Below are 17,360 nucleotides of genomic sequence, written 5' to 3'. Positions count from 1 at the left end.
CCCCATGCCTTAAAGTAATGATGGCTGTCGTTTCACTTTACTGAGTTGAGCAGTTCTTGACATAATATGGACGACTACAGTTGTGGAATAGGGCTATTTACTGTATTTTTATTATTTACTGCTTGATCTCAAATGCATTAAAAAGGCAAGAAATTGCATTAATTACCTTTTGATGAGGCACGCCTGTTAATTGAAAAGCATTCCAGGTGACTACCTCATGAAGCTGGTTAAGATAATGCCAATAGTGTGCAAATCGTCATCAAAGTAAACGGTGGATACTTTGAAGAATCTAACATATGAAACGCATTTTGTTTCTTTAACACTTTTTGTTTACCACAATTCCATATAAAAATAGTCCACGTGTTATTTCAGTTTTGATGTTTTCAGTATTGTTCTACAATGTAGGAAATAGTTAAAATGCAGAAAAATTAATTTATAGTGCCTTTAACACCAGACATTGTTGCAAAGCAGCTTTGCAGAAAAATAAAGACTTTACGCGTATGAACTAATTTTTATCCCATCCATCCATTATCCATAGCCACTTATCCTGTGCAGGGTCGCAGACAAGCTAGAGCCTATCCCAGCTGACTATGGGCGAGAGGCGGAGTACACCCTGGACAAGTCGCCAGATCATCGCAGGGCTGACACAGAGACAAACAACCGTTCGCACTCACATTCACACCTACGGTCAATTCAGGCTACATCCACACGACAACGGCAACGAGATGTTATTTAAAAATATATCGCGTCCAAATGGGCAACAATCAGTAAAATATCAGGTCCATATGGCAACGCAACGCTTGCTGAAAACGATGCAATACACATGCCACACCTCTAGGGGTGCTGTAAGACGGTCCCTTCGGAGACACCAGAACAATAGAAGTAGTAAGGACGCATGCGCATAAACTATTATGCGCGAGACTTCATATTAGCCACAAAGTCAGGAAAATCTGTTTGTAAAATTACATTATAATGACCAAATACAATGAAAAGTATTTTTCCAGTCTCACCTGTGAAAGGTAATCCCATGTGATCTCGTTTGGACGGCAAACCTGTTGGTACAGTTAAACGCAGCTAATCTTTATTCTCCGCTTTGACCTCTCCAAAATGGCAGCGAGGATGACATGATTCTATGCGGAAGGTGGCGTCTTTAATGGTCCGGAATAAATTGAATGCTACACATTGATGGATTAATTTGTTGTTTCTCACCTGTGAAAGATAATCCCATATGATCTCGTTTGGACGGTAAACCTGTTGGTACAGTTAAACGCAGCACATGAATCTTTATTCTCCGCTTTGACCTATCCAATATGGCGACGAGGATGACGTATGATTCTACGCGGAAGGCGGCGTCTTTAATGGTCCGGAATAAATTGAATGCTACACGTTGATGGATTAATTTCTTCTACGCCCTTTTTGAGGAATGTATTGTAGAAGAGGTAAGATCGCTCCTTTTTTTTCCCCTATTTTTGCTGGCGGGATTGACTCTGCCCTAAGGGAAGAGTCTCTCTCTCTCTCACTTTGCACCATTACACAATAAATATTCACAGTGAAAATATTTTGTAAGCACGTTTCATGAACCAAGTTATAGGATTTGTTGACAACTCGCATCGAGTTCGTTACACTTCTACCCGGCGTGAAGCACTCACAGTCATGTGGTTGTGACGTCATCGTAAACAAATCCGTTCTACTCATCCAGACGACTTCACAACGGCAATGTTGCCAGATCTTTCCACTCTGGAACCCGTTCTCAAAAAGATTGCGTTTTGGGCACCCAAAACGTTGGTGCCGTGTGGACGCCAGGCCTAAACGATAAGCAATTGTATCGGAGTCACCTGAATCCGTTGCCGTATGGACAGGGCCTTAGAGTCACCAGTTAACCTAACCTGCATGTCTTTGGACTGTGGGGGAAACCGGAGCACCCGGAGGAAACCCACGCGGACACGGGGAGAACATGCAAACTCCGCACAGAAAGGACCCTGTCGGCCACTGGGCTCAAACCCAGAACCTTCTTGCTGTGAGATGACAATGTTAACCACTACACCACCGTGCCGCCTAATTTTATCCCTAATAAATTTATTTATCCCTATTGGGGGGGGCCTATGAGTAAGTGTGTTAAAACTTTTGACTAGTACTGTATAATTGGAGCGTACATAAAGACTTTTGCACACGCAAGACAGCTGTTAACAACCATTACATATGGGAGCTACAATATACGGAGCAGGAGCCATCCACGGTCCAGGCCCTCATGTGCCGCTGCACAACACGCTGACATTATGAACTCTCCAGCTGGAGCCCCGAGTGCAATGAGGACATGTTACTGAGCCGAGGCTGATGAAGCCCCCCTCAAAAAAACCACCATTAACCATGAATAGGCTTCTATCATTGTGGACTGACCCCAACCAAAGCCAAAGCCCCCCCCCCAGTGGCCCAAAATAGACCCAAAAGTGGGGGAACGGGATGAAAAGGGTCTAACAACTAACTTTTTATTAGGTTTGCTCTCATTTAACATGACTGATTTTCACAAAAGCGCAATGCATTGCAGCCCATTTCCTGTACCCCCCCCAACACACACACACACACACACACACAAAAATCTTGAAATTCTGTTGATTTTTCAGCTATTTACATTGGACTACATTACCTTTTAACCAATTGGCTGAGGTTCATCACAAACTGGCATTTCCTCGTACATGCAACGACACAGTACATGACATACAAATATGTAAAACCCGGACGATGCATGTTCTTAAGGTTTAAGAGTTGTAGAAAGTGCCAGTTGATAACTGAGCACCAGAGACAGAAAAAACATCCACTCAAAGCTTATTATAGGTGAAATATGTGTTTCTGTTCCATTTGCACAAAACTACAACCTTCTCTCAAACTCACATTTCTCTCTCAATAGTTTGGGATGAAGTGATGTAGAACACAACACACGAAATTATTTCAAATCATTCTGGAGTTGAAAAAATGATCTGGCTGATCAACTGGAAATCCCAAATTCCAATTCAATGTGCAGCTCTCATCACCAGCTGCTGTTGGGGCATGGGTGTGAGGGTGGCCAGATGATGGACTTGTACTAAAAGGGAACTGACCACATGCCATTCACTGATGGAAGAAAGTAAACGAGACCTATCCTGCACTGAGAGAGGGGTGTCGACAGAGACGTCATGCTTTATTTAACAACCTTTATTACCTATATCTATATACAGGGGGCTGCAAAAGTAGGTATACAGTAATGAAAAACAAAATGTTGGCGCAAAACATTCGTACTAAATGAAACCCAACACCACTATTATAATAATAGTAATACTGGAATAATCCTTACTGTATACCTACTTTTGCAGCCCCCTGTATATTTTCGACTGCTTTAAGGCTGGGTTATGGTTTTGGGGTTGCGATTGAGATTCGGGATTGCATGTGCCAGTGCAGACAATTTAAGTTTCATGTTCAGCAACCATGCGAAAAAAAAAAAAAAAACAGGATTGCTGTAGGTCTCACAAATCCAGACAAAGAAAACGAAGAGCCAATTCAATGGTGCTCAGAACTGGTCTGGAGTGATTTATATTTGGAATATCTGAAACAATAAGCACTGTTTTTGCACTGCGGCAAGACGGACCCGTGGCATGCTACCACTCATCTCTTCAAACTGCTGTCTGTGGGTAGAAGTTTTGGCTTCTTTTTTGTTTCATTTCAGCTATATCGTCTATCCTGCTTCAGCTAAAAAATATAAATGCATGGAAGGTCTGAAACCATTCCTGTTATTTATAATCTGTTCTAAATGAGCTGCAAGCTGATTGCTCAAGTATAGAGCACCTTTCCTGCCTAGCCAGCAAGGCTTTGAACCGGTTCAAGGAACGAAAACAAAAACCGGGAACTTTTTCTATTTCACATGGAACAGAAACGAAACCAGAAATTTTATTATTTTTTATGTTCCGGAACAGAAACGCTTATTAAAAATAATGGTAACCGGTTAATACCGGTTTTTATTTCGTTCCTCAAAGTTTCCGTAGCCTACAAATAAAAAAAGTCATTCTTCTCCAGCGCAAGTTTCTATGACCCGCTGGGGTTCACTTCCTGTGTGACGTTCGCTGACTGAATGGAGAGAGCGGGAGGGTGGACTACTATCACGTCTCCACATCTTAAATAAGAGGTAAATATTGCAGTCTATCGTTATTCAAAAACGTCAATTTCAAACACGATATCAATACATTTGTCTACGTGAATGAGAGGCTCGCGAACATTAAATGACGTTAACCTCTGTTAGCCTACCAATGCATAGGGCCTGACTAGCCTTTGGTAACACACTAAACGAATTATCTTTCATTTTTGGCACTTTTTCTGTTTGTGTAGATGGGAAGACATACTGAGAATCCAAATCGCCAACATTTGAAATAATAATTGTTTTGAATTATTTCTTATCTTATTTAATGAAGGTTGTAATAGAATTAGCCTACATTTGGCTTAAGCTGGATGAGACAGAGACATAATTTTATAGCCATTTGTTAAACAGCTGACAGGGAACGTAATTAACCGTTCTGGGAACGAAATTTTTTTTGTTCTAACCGGTTCGGGAACGTCTATTTAATGGTGGAACCCAAAACCGGAAACGTTAAAATTCTGTTTCTGTTCGGAACGAACCAATAGGAAAAAAAATTCTGGTTCAAAGCCCTGCTAGCCAGTAATGTAAACTATTACAGGATGCAGCTCTTAATTATCAGCACTTATTGCAAACACAATTTGCCACTTCACATTTGATATTATTTATACTGAAAGGCCATTTGAAAGTTAAAATAATAATAATAAATCCAGATCAGTACAGCAAACACAATGTACACATCCAGACTGCACGTGTGCTCTAAGTAATGAATATGATTATACTGAATGCATGATATACCAAAGTCTACCCACCAAGTTTTAACCTGCACGCTTCATTTCCCTCACCACAATCTCTCACGTGTTCATGTCTTCTCATCAAGTAGAGAACACTCATCATGACCGAGATACAATGGCTTGAGAACAGTCTCTGTATTGCAGGTTCAACTAATTGTAGTGTTCATTCATTTTCCTTCTTTCTTTCTCTTTCTTTCTTTCTTTCTTTCTTTCTTTCTGTGTGTGTGCGTGCGTGCTTGCGCTCAATTACACTGGGCACTGGGAAACAGGTCCCCCAGCATCAAGGAGGCTGTAGGGCAAACACATGTAGGCTCACTCATCTTATTCTTCATCTCATTATGCATTCTGCTTGTTCACATTTAGCAACTCATAAAAAGCAAACAGCAAACGAAACTACTTTTTTAAATGTGGTAAACATTTGTTTGTCGTCATTTCTTAATGATGAGTTGGTTGTAGTCACATGTTGATATTTTATAGTTCCTGATAAATGTGTATCCTATTCTAAAGCGTTAAGTGGCATAGTACGAGGACTGGGTGATATAGCAACATGATATTGACATACAATGAAATGGCTCAAAGTATCAGCATTATCACGATGTTTTGCTCACTGTAAGACTATGACTGGAGATTAAAAACTACGTTGAACTAATTTTTTCTAAAATGTATTCGTTTTGAGGCGGCACGGTGGTGTAGTGGTTAGCGCTGTCGCCTCACAGCAAGAAGGTCCGGGTTCGAGCCCCGTGGCCGGCGAGGGCCTTTCTGTGCGGAGTTTGCATGTTCTCCCCGTGTCCGCGTGGGTTTCCTCCGGGTGCTCCGGTTTCCCCCACAGTCCAAAGACATGCAGGTTAGGTTAACTGGTGACTCTAAATTGAGCGTAGGTGTGAATGTGAGTGTGAATGGTTGTCTGTGTCTATGTGTCAGCCCTGTGATGACCTGGCGACTTGTCCAGGGTGTACCCTGCCTTTCGCCCGTAGTCAGCTGGGATAGGCTCCAGCTTGCCTGCGACCCTGTAGGACAGGATAAAGCGGCTAGAGATAATGAGATGGGATGTATTCGTTTTGCTAAATATCTAAATTACAAATATATACAAGAATTATTCTATGAAAATCGAGTCGTACATGAGCCGATAACCTACAAAGCACATAGCGCAGAGTTGGCTAGAAGCCACGTATGCCTCGATTGAGTGGAAAAAAAACGTTTTATTATATCTACATTTCACTGGATTTTGAGAAACAGAGAATTTTTATTTTTTTGCAAATTCGATAAATAATAACTTTTTTTTTTAAATTCAACACATTTTAAATGCTTACAGATGAAGAATGTAAGCAAACCGGTGAAATGACCATCAATTTGTGAAAAATGCTATAATGATAATTCTTGAAAAATTATATATGTTCTTACCATCAAATACTTTCATTCCATATCTTGTTGCCCTTTTTTTTGGGGGGGGGGGGGTCGTTTTCGAGTGGAGTTTTTATTTCGTCCTTGGTTGGTTCAGCAAAACGGTCAGCCATTTTGTTTTTCACTATTCACAGAATGTGAGCTGATAGCCTAGTCGTAGAGTAGCCAACCAGAGCACGTATATTGTAATGTACTATACAAGACGTGTCATGAGGATGTCTTCAAGTACCATTTTGCCAAATCACCCAGTGTTATTTATTATTGGGTACTTATTAAGCTTTTTAAAAACACTATAATTATGCAAAACTACCTAGTCTAATAGCTTGTGAGAGTACAATAACAAAAAAGTATTGCCTCGTGTCCACTTCTGTATCTGTGGCATTTAGTAAGTTATAGATGTTGAATCAGTTTTTTCCTTTGTATAGGCCAAGTCATCTTTAGATGTATATACTCACAACTCAAGAACAAGCACCATCTCACTGGGCATCTCATAGACTGCATACAGGTTAACCACTCGGTTGCAGGATGATGCCAGCTCCAGCACAGCAATCTCATGAATGATTTCCGCTCTGCAGTCCTGGCCCTTCCTCCTCTTCCTCATGAACTTGGCAGCATATTCTCGACCGGTGCTCTTCTCAACACACTTCTTCACCACTGCAAACTTCCCCCTGAGAGTGAGGAAGTGACAGAAAGATCAAGTGCACTTCGGTTAGTGAAGCAAGAGACACGGACCTCTTACGACTATATTTTATACATCTCCATCCATCCATTTTGGATATCACTACAGTGACGTGGCTGCTCTGACAGCTTCAGCCATCAAAGTCTCTAGGAAACTTGACAGTAATGGTTTCCCGTTGCCTTCTACTGGATTATTATAGAGGTTTTCTCCTTTCAACCATTCACACTCACACCTATGGACAATTTAAAGTCACCAATTAGCCTAACCTGCATGTCTCTGGACTGTGAGGGAAACCGGAGCACCTGGAGGAAACCCATGCAGACACGGGGAGAACATGCAAACTCCACACAGAAAGGCCCCCGTTGACTGCTGGGCTCGAACCCCGAACCTTCTTGCTGTGTGTGATTAGTGTAAAATGTGCTTGTAAATAATCCCACATTATTTTTAAAAAGCAAATTAAAAATAAGCACTGGATAAAAACCCATCTACCTTATGTAAATAAAGATAGACATTCATTATCCAGTGGTTATGAGGTACATTGTCTTGCATTTACGATCAGGTTCACTGTGGTGCTACACGTTCATAGTCGCAAAAGCCATCAAAAATCAGCTCGACGCATTACCACATTCTCTTAAGTAAGGAGCTTCACGACAACACAGGGATGCACAAATAAATTCTCAAAAATGAAAAGGAAGCAGAACATGTACACCAAAGAATGTAATGGATTCTCAAAAAAAATACCACAATTTGAAACAAACTCTACTCCCCATGTTGATGCATTAAGGTAAACAAAAACACTCTGCGACCTGCTGATAAGGATAGTTTTCCTTTGCATTACATTAGCTGTTGTAGGCTACACACAGACCCTTTATTCAGAGTACTATTTCATGCTATTGAAAGAAGAGCTAGAGGCTGGTTAAAAGTGTATGAGGGGGGGGGGCAATTGTATAACGATGGCACACTTGCTATCCTCAAGGCTGAACGTGCCTTTGTCCCACTTGCATTTTTAAGGAATGAAATCATTAGCTGTCCAAGTCCTTCCTTTTTCCCCTTACAATCAAGTGCCCACTTTGTGGTGGGTGACCCACTTTTGGATAGGATGTTTAAAAGGTGAGTCTCTCTCTCTCTCTCGCACAGACAGTGATTGTTGCCTGGGGGAACCTTTTATATTTCGAGATGACATCCCCTGCTGAGACCTATTATGCCCTTAGCATCCTAACTAATAATTTGTTCCATAATGGTTATATTAAAGTTTGTCTTTATATAAGGGAGGAAAAAGAAGGAATTTCTATACTTAAAAAAAGACAGACAATGAGCTATTCATGATATAGTCAATGTAAAACATGTCAGTGTGAGAAACTGACCTTTCCACTGCAATGCTGTTGATTTAACCTTGTGATAGGCTCAGTGTTTTGTTCAACAAAAAAAAAAAAATTCCTTTGAACTGAACTGGAAGGTGACCTTGGAAGAAAGCTGTCAGACAAATGATTTACAAAGCAGCGAGCCAGACTCGAATGCATTACGGCTGAATGATTGTACATGTATTACAATGAACACACTACTTCACTCAATCCCGCACTTTCAAAGCATGACGAACACATCCTCAGAGACATGTAGCCTAGTGATACGACAACTCCAGCTTTCAACTATGAAAGCAAAGGAAGGTGTTTATATGGGATATCTTGACCACAGGACTGATCTGCAGGGTGCGTTTCTGCATTTCCTACTCACAGCTGGATCCTGTGTGAACTTGATAGTTCAGTCTCGTCTCTAAGAAATAGCACAAAGTCCCAATCCAGTCATCTGCATGCATTTGAAAAATCACAGAAATCATGTTACAGGAAGAACAGAGCTTGTCTCCAGTTGTTGGATGGATAACAAGGTATCCATTGTTCTTGTCTACACTACCGTTCAAAAGTTTGGGGTCACCCAGACAATTTTGTGTTTTCCATGAAAAGTCACACTTTTATTTACCACCATAAGTTGTAAAATGAATAGAAAATATAGTCGAGACATTTTTCTGGCCATTTTGAGCATTTAATCGACCCCACAAATGTGATGCTCCAGAAACTCAATCTGCTCAAAGGAAGGTCAGTTTTATAGCTTCTCTAAAGAGCTAAACTGTTTTCAGCTGTGCTAACATGATTGTACAAGGGTTTTCTAATCATCCATTAGCCTTCTGAGGCAATGAGCAAACACATTGTACCATTAGAACACTGGAGTGAGAGTTGCTGAAAATGGGCCTCTATACACCTATTGTACCAAAAACCAGACATAGATGGCCCTTTTCCACTACCCTTTTTCAGCTCACTTCAGCCCGACACGGCTCGCGTTTCGACTACCTCAGAACAGCACGACTCAGCTCGCTTCAGCCCTGCTCAGCACCCAAAACTCGCACGGTTTTGGAGTGGGGCTGAAGCGAGCCAAACCGAGCCGAGTGGGGCTAGGGGCGTGAGGAGACACTCCCCTGTGCACTGATTGGTGAGGAGGAGTGTCCTCACACGCCCCGCGAGCACGCTGGGACCTGTAAACACCGTAAACCCGGAAGAAGAAGAATTACGAATTACGAGAATTTCTGAAGCCTTATGCGCCTCGCCTCATCTATACGCTCTTGCCAGTATCTGTTGGCGTTGTCGGTGACAACAAGCCACAGCACCAAGACCAGCAACACTAACGACTCCATGTCCTCCATGTTTATTGTTTACTATCCGGGTCATGAGACTACCGCTTAAAAGATCACTGATGTCACTGTTTGTGCCGCCTAACGACATCACGTGACGTCCACCCACTTTCGCTAACTCCACCCAATGTGTCCACCCACTTCCAGCCAGCACGGTTCAGCGCGGTTGTAGTTGAAATACAACTCCAACAGCCCAACTCAGCTCGACTCAGCCCAACTCAGCACGGCACGGCTCAGCCCAACTCAGCCGCGTTGGTAGTGGAAAAGCGGCATTAGTAGAATTTAGCTAGAATAGTCATTTACCACATTAGCAATGTATAGAGTGGATTTCTGATTAGTTGAAAGTGATCTTCATTGAAAAGAACAGTGCTTTTCTTTCAAAAATAAGGACATTTCAAAGTGACCCCAAACTTTTGAACGGTAGTGTATGTTTGCAAATAATATGGCAGGTATCCCCATCTACCAAATGATAGAGTACATATAGCTAAGACCCTTTTTTTGTTGTATATTTATTCCCTTAAACTTAAAAAATGAAAGTTAAGGAACCATGATTTTATTCATTACAGCTATAAGTACTCTCTATGTATACAGAATTTCTGAAATGCATCAATGATGTACAAGTGCTGTAATGCAGCAGGCTCTTCCTGTAATATCTAACAAATTTGGAGACACTTGCTAATAGATCTTGGGCGCTTCTCTGAGCAGAATAAATTCCTCTTGCAGTCCTATTAATGTGCATATAGACTGAAAGGGCTTCTTTCATGCACCTCTTGCACACAGCTTATAATGAAGGTAGCAGACAGAGAAGAATCTGTGATTGTGTTGCTGAGTGTTGGGCATGTAACAGACAAGGTAGGTTCTATTTAAGCAATATCACACGAGAGGGAGTGCTTTGTGCTGAATCTCAGCATGGCTGCTGGAGCTAATCACAGCCGTGTGTATATTCAGTATAACAGCAGGACCCTTGAGTGCAATATTGCTTTTATACAAGTTTTATAAACAAGAAATTATTATTGAGTAAGTGACTTTTTGGACACAATATGACCAAATGTTCAATATATTTACGCCCTGTGAATGGACATGGGTCCCGAAGAAGCCACACTCACTTTATAGCACATGGGTAGCTGGCTCACATTGACTCATACATTCCAGTTAAACTGGCATCCGTTCTTCCTTTTCATCCTCATCTGAGGAGTTTTCATATTTTAAGTCAAAAGTTATATTCCTGAAAAGTATCATTTGCCATGTCTGCTGATGTCACTAACAGTACCATAGGGACCAGTTCGAACTAGCAAGTGGAGTTTTAAATGACAACAGAGTGATACACACAGTGAAATGTCCCAATGTTATCGTGGAATATCAGCAGTCTTGGACCACCCCTCAACCAAACTGAATTACAGGACTGGAACTAACTGTTGTATAAAATGGCATATTATAGACGTATCTGAATACACATACTTCCATACTATTAGTACACAAAAAGACGTAGGTTGTCTGAATACTGAGTAAGTATTTAACAGTAGCTGAATGGTACCCGAATGATCTGTAGTATGCAAACAGAGCACACTACACTATCCCATAACTCAGCTGGAGCTGCTGAATAACTGAATAAGAAGAATCCTCAAAAGGGAAAAACAGAAAGAAGGTGGCTGTCTAAAGTGAAGCCAGTTATTACAGTGGTGTACAAATGTATCAGGAATTGTGTAAATATTTCTGCCATTGCAGATTTATTTTTTCCATGGTATACATCATTATACATCTGTGAACATCCAGGTGCGAGGACAGGTAAGATGGTGGCGGAGTATGTCTGAATCGTGTCCCAACTACTCACTCGTACACTCCTAGAATGTACTACAATTATAGTTGGGTTTGTGAACCCTTTAGAATTTTCTATATTTCTGCATAAATATGACCTAAAACATCATCAGATTTTCACACAAGTACTAAAAGTAGATAAAGAAAACCCAGTTAAACAAACTAGACAAAAATATTATACTTTGTCATTTATTTATTGAAGAAAATGATCCAATATTACATATCTGTGAGTGGCAAAAGTATGTGAACCTCTAGGATTAGCAGTTAATTTGAAGGTGAAATTAGAGTCAGGTGTTTTCAATCAATGGGATGACAATCAGGTGTGAGTGGGCACCCTGTTTTATTTAAAGAACAGGGATCTATCGAAGTCTGATCTTCACAACACGTTTCTGGAAGTGTATCATGGCACGAACAAAGGAGATTTCTGAGGACCTCAGAAAAAGCGTTGATGCTCATCAGGCTGGAAAAGGTTACAAAACCATCTCTAAAGAGTTTGGACTCCACCAATCCACAGTCAGACAGATTGTGTACAAATGGAGGAAATTCAAGACCACTGTTACCCTCCTCAGGAGTGGTCGACCAACAAAGATCACTCCAAGAGCAAGGCGTGTAATAGTCAGCGAGGTGAAAAAAGGTTTTGTGGACAGATGAGACCAAAACAGAACTTTTTGGTTTAACTGATCAGCGTTATGTTTGGAGAAAGGAAAACACTGCAGTCCAGCATAAGACCCTTATCCCATCTGTGAAACATGGTGGTGGTAGTATTATGGTTTGGGCCTGTTTTGCTGCATCTGAGCCATGATGGCTTGCCATCATTGATGGAACAATTAATTCTGAATTATACCAGCGAATTCTAAAGGAAAATGTCAGGACATCTGTCCATGAACTGAATCTCAAGAGAAGGTGGGTCATGCAGCAAGACAATGACCCTAAGCACACAAGTCGTTCTACCAAAGAATGGTTAAAGAAGAATAAAGTTAATGTTTTGGAATGGCCAAGTCAAAGTTCTGACCATAATCCAGTTGAAATGTTGTGGAAGGACCTGAAGCGAGCAGTTCATGTGAGGAAACCCACCAACATCCCAGAGTTGAAGCTGTTCTGTATGGAGGAATGGGCTAAAATTCCTCCAAGCCGGTGTGCAGGACTGATCAACAGTTACTGGAAACATTTAGTTGCAGTTATTGCTGCACAAGGGGGTCACACCAGATACTGAAAGCAAAGGTTCACATACTTTTGCCACTCACATATGTAATATTGGATCATTTTCCTCAATAAATAAATGACCAAGTATAATATTTTTGTCTCATTTGTTTAACTGGGTTCTCTTTATCTACTTTTAGGACTTGTGTGAAAATCTGATGATGTTTTAGGTCATATTCATGCAGAAATATAGAAAATTCTAAAGGGTTCACAAACTTTCAAGCACCACTGTGTGTGTGTACACACACACACACACACACACACACACACACACACACACCCCATATATTATTTTTACACACAAAAGTCTACAGCCACCTATTTTTTTCATAGACACTGTGTTATAGATTTCTATTTTATGATTTCTATATTATCGGGTCAGTACAAAAACATTTTAGAGAGTTCCAAACGTTCGTTTTCTAGCACAAAATTAAATGTTACACCAAAAAAAAATCAAATTTGTAGCTGAGCAGCATATTACATAAGAGACCACTTTTCAGATTAAAAAAGAAAACATAATGAAGTACACTATATTACAGTCTAGCATGGTGCTGCATCTGCTTTTCTGGTGGTAATCCTTCCCTTGGTCCCTCCTGCTCCCAGACATAAATGGTTGCTGACAGCACTCACGTGAGAATCGTAGACTTTGGAGTGGGCTTCAGGGTCCACAGGAAACATCCCCCATTTTTCAGCCCCATTCTGTCTGCCTCACTTACAGATTTACTACATACAGCTGCCACTACCTTCCTCTTTGAAACTTTGGAAGGTGGACAGAAGAGAAACAAAATGTAATTCATCACATTTATCAGACATCACAATGCACTTTTGGAGAGCATCGTTGACATATCTGTATTATCATTTTGCCCTATTTCCCATCTCTCTTTCTAAATTGCTAATGATTCCTCATCCCTGTTCTAAACTTTGGTTCCAACCACCCAGTAAAACACCTGATGACACTATATGAAGCATTATTAGTTCATTATCAACAGAGTGAAGGCATTCAAATATTTGTTTTGCAAGGTATAATTACATGAGTAAATACACCAGAAGTTATCCCATTTTCAAATATTTTTTCAGGCTAATTTTTGTCTGTGTCTATGAAGATTCCAATCGAACAACCCATTTTATTAAATTCATTAATGGTCATTTTATTCACATTGACATTGGTTTGTAGTTTAAACCCATTCAATTCAAGTGACCCATCACAGAAGCTAATAACTCTAAGAAATCAATAATAAAACTTCATTTTATACTTATAATTGTGGGTCGTGATTAAAATAGATCACAGAACCATGGCTACACTTCACTAATTCCACTTTGACAATCATGGTATTAAAGAATAGATTTTAAATCTTTAAGTCTACCTTTATCCCACCCCAACATGCAATCCAAGCAAACCAGCACTAATCACGCTGATTGAGGTTAACGGACTCGGGAGCTATATTGCTTCTTCCGTTCATTTGAAAATCTAACAAGATTGTATTGACCTTGACTGCAGTTACAGCATGCCTTTACTCCTTTAGTAGTGTGCTAATCTGACCCCTGCTGCTAAAGATCAGCTTCTTAAAAACAAGAATGCAGAGTCTAAATGTAATAAAGGAGCATCTCTAATCCCCTTCCATCAAACCAGCCAGTCCAGAGGCAAGGCATGGCCACTGCAACACACACAACTCACTGCTCAACTATGAGAAGAAATTAGGCTTTGAGGTGAAATATTTCATATACTTTAAATTTTTTTTAACCTTAGCTTAGCCTTTATGATAATGTGAACTGTACACAAAATTGACTTTTTAGGCAAAATCACAAAAGGATGAGGTTTGCAATAATTGGGGTAAAATAATAATAATAATAATAATAATAATAAATCTGATGCTCTTGACAAGCCGTTTCTCTTTTTTGGACCATTAGGTGTTTTTTTTTTTTTTGGTTCTGTTTTGTTTTTTTGTAGCTGCCTGGTAGAGAAGTAGGTTAAATAACCAGAAAGAAAATTGGGTCATTTCCCACCAACTCCCACCCATCACAAGACAGTCATCAATCTGCTCCTTACTACAGGGATTATTTATCATGACACTTAATTATCTTTTTTTTTTTGCACAGTCAGAAACATGCAGGTGAATACTGAGCAAAATAAAGCCCGATGCAAAATTGTAAGCGCTATCCAGGTACCTCACAATTCCTAGCATGGCCAGTGACGTGTGTTTGTTGGAGGAAACAAACAGTGTGTTACATTAACAACTTAATAATGATAATATTTTTTCCCCTTCATCTGTATTCATTTCACTTAACTCGCTAACTTGCCATATGTTAGTACTATCTGTTAGCCATCACATTTTATCTTGGCCAATTATGTTGACTATGCTACAGGTTCTAGCCAAAAACGGGACATGGTGGACGAGTGAACAAACTTGTGATTTGTCCATCCCTGGTTCGGCTAGATAATTAACAATTATTCGCCAAAGGCAAAGTGAATATTGGTGAATAATAACCAAGACGAAGTGGAGGTTATTATTTAACATAGTTATTCCACAAAATCGAGTCGTACATGGCTTATAGCCCACTCAGTGCTACGCGCCTCGTCGGCTATCAGCTCATGTATGACTTCATTTTGTGGAATAACCGTTTTATTCTATCCACATTCACTGGATTTTGAGAAACAGACAGAGTATTTTTATTTTTTGCAAATTTGATAAATAAAACGGGGCCCAGCCAGGCTCAGCCCGAAGCAATGATGTGGGCCCGACCTCCTGTGGGTTCACCACCCACAGAGGTAGCCGTAGGGGGCTGGTGCAGTGTGGATTGGGCAGCAGTCTAAGGCAGGGGCCTAGACGACCTGATCCCCGAACACAGCAGCTAGCTGTTGAGACATGGAATGTCACTTCGCTGGGGGGGGCCTGAGCTTGTGCGGGAGGTTGAGAGGTACTGGCTAGAGATAGTCGGGCTCACCTCCATGCACAGCTTGGGCTCTGGAACCCAGCTCCTCGAGAGGGGCTGGACTCTCCACTTCTCTGGAGTCGCCTATGGTGAGCAGCGGCGGGCTGGTGTGGGCTTGCTTATAGCTCCCCAGCTCAGCCGCCATGTGTTGGAGTTTACCCCAGTGAACGAGAGGGTCGCCTCTCTGCGCTTTCGGGTCGGGGAGATGGCTCTTGCTGTTGTTTGTGCCTACGGGCCAAATAGCAGTATAGAGTATCTGGCCTTCTTGGATTCCTTGGGAGAGGTACTGAGAGGTGCTCAGACTGGGGACTCCATTGTTCTACTGGGGGACTTCAACGCTCACGTGGGTGACGATAGTGACACCTGGAGGGGCGTGATTGGGAGGAATGGCCTCCCCAATCTGAACCCGAGTGGTGCTTTGTTACTGGACTTCTGTGCTAGTCACAGTTTGTCCATAATGAACACCATGTTCGAGCATAGGGGTGTCCATAAGTGCATGTGGCACCAGGACACCTTAGGTCGGAGGTCGATGATCGACTTTGTCATTTCATCTGATCTCCGGCCCTACGTCTTGGACACTCGGGTGAAGAGAGGGGCTGAGCTGTCAACTGATCACCACCTGGTGGTGAGTTGGATCCGCTGGCGGAGGAGGAAGCCGGACAGACCTGGCAGGCCCAAATGTATGGTGAGGGTCTGCTGGGAACGTCTGGCCGAGCACCCTGTCGGGGAGGTCTTTAACTCCCACCTCTGGGAGAGCTTCTCCCAGCTTCCGAGGGAGGCAGGGGACATTGAGTCTGAGTGGACCATGTTCTCTGCCTCCATTGTCGACGCAAGGTCTCCGGTGCCTGTCGTGGCGGCAATCCCCGAACCCGGTGGTAGACACCGGAAGTAAGGGATGCTGTCAAGCTAAAGGAGTCCCATCAGTCCATGTTGGCCTCCGGGACTCCTGAGGCAGCTGACGGGTATCGGCAGGCCAGGCATGCCGCAGCTCGGGCAGTTGCAGAGGCAAAAACTCGGAACTGGGAGGGGTTTGGTGAAGCCATGGAGGAGGACTATCGGTCGGCCTCGAAGAAATTCTGGCAAACCGTCCGGCGCCTCAGGAGGGGGAAGCAGTACTCTGCCAACACTGTTTACAGTGCGGGTGGGGAGCTGTTGACCTCGACTGGGGATATTATTGAGCAGTGGAAGGAATACTTCGAGGATTTCCTCAATCCCACCGTCACGTCTTCCATTGAGGAAGCGGAGGCTGATGACTCGGAGGTGGACTCGTCCATTACACAAGCCGAAGTCACTGAGGTAGTTTGCAAGCTCCTTGGTGGCAAGGCACCGGAGGTGGATGAGATCCGCCCTGAGTATCTCAAGTCTCTGGATGTTGTGGGGCTGTCTTGGCTGACACGCCTCTGCAACATCACGTGGCGGTTGAGGACAGTGCCTCTGGAGTGGCAGACTGGGGTGGTGGACCCTCTTTTTAAGAAAGGGGACCGGAGAGTGTGCTCCAATTATAGGGGAAATCACACTTTTCAGCCTCCCCAGGAAGGTTTACTCCAGGGTACTGGAGAGGAGAATTCGGCCAATAGTCGAACCTTGGATCCAGGAGGAACAATGCGGTTTTCGTCCTGGTCGTGGGTATAGAGCTGGTCCAGTTCCTTCATAGGGTGCTCGAGGGTTCATGGGAGTTTGCCCAACCAGTCCACATTGTGGATCTGGAGAAGGCATTCGACCGTGTCCCTCGTGGTATCCAGTGGGGGGTGCTTCGGGAGT

General features: G+C 42.2%; 1 protein-coding gene across 1 annotated transcript in view; it reads right to left on the bottom strand.

The window, feature by feature from the left end:
- stk17a (serine/threonine kinase 17a) overlaps positions 1-17,360 on the bottom strand; it is a 70,719-nt gene that overhangs the window by 24,976 nt on the left and 28,383 nt on the right. Inside the window, exon 2 of the mRNA XM_060920714.1 lies at positions 6,750-6,962. Coding sequence (XP_060776697.1) covers positions 6,750-6,962 — 213 coding nt within the window. The remainder of the gene's footprint in view (positions 1-6,749; positions 6,963-17,360) is intronic.

Source organism: Neoarius graeffei, chromosome 5 (assembly GCF_027579695.1).
Source record: "Neoarius graeffei isolate fNeoGra1 chromosome 5, fNeoGra1.pri, whole genome shotgun sequence".
Classification (NCBI taxonomy): domain Eukaryota; kingdom Metazoa; phylum Chordata; class Actinopteri; order Siluriformes; family Ariidae; genus Neoarius; species Neoarius graeffei.
This window is presented reverse-complemented; position numbering and strand designations above follow the sequence as displayed.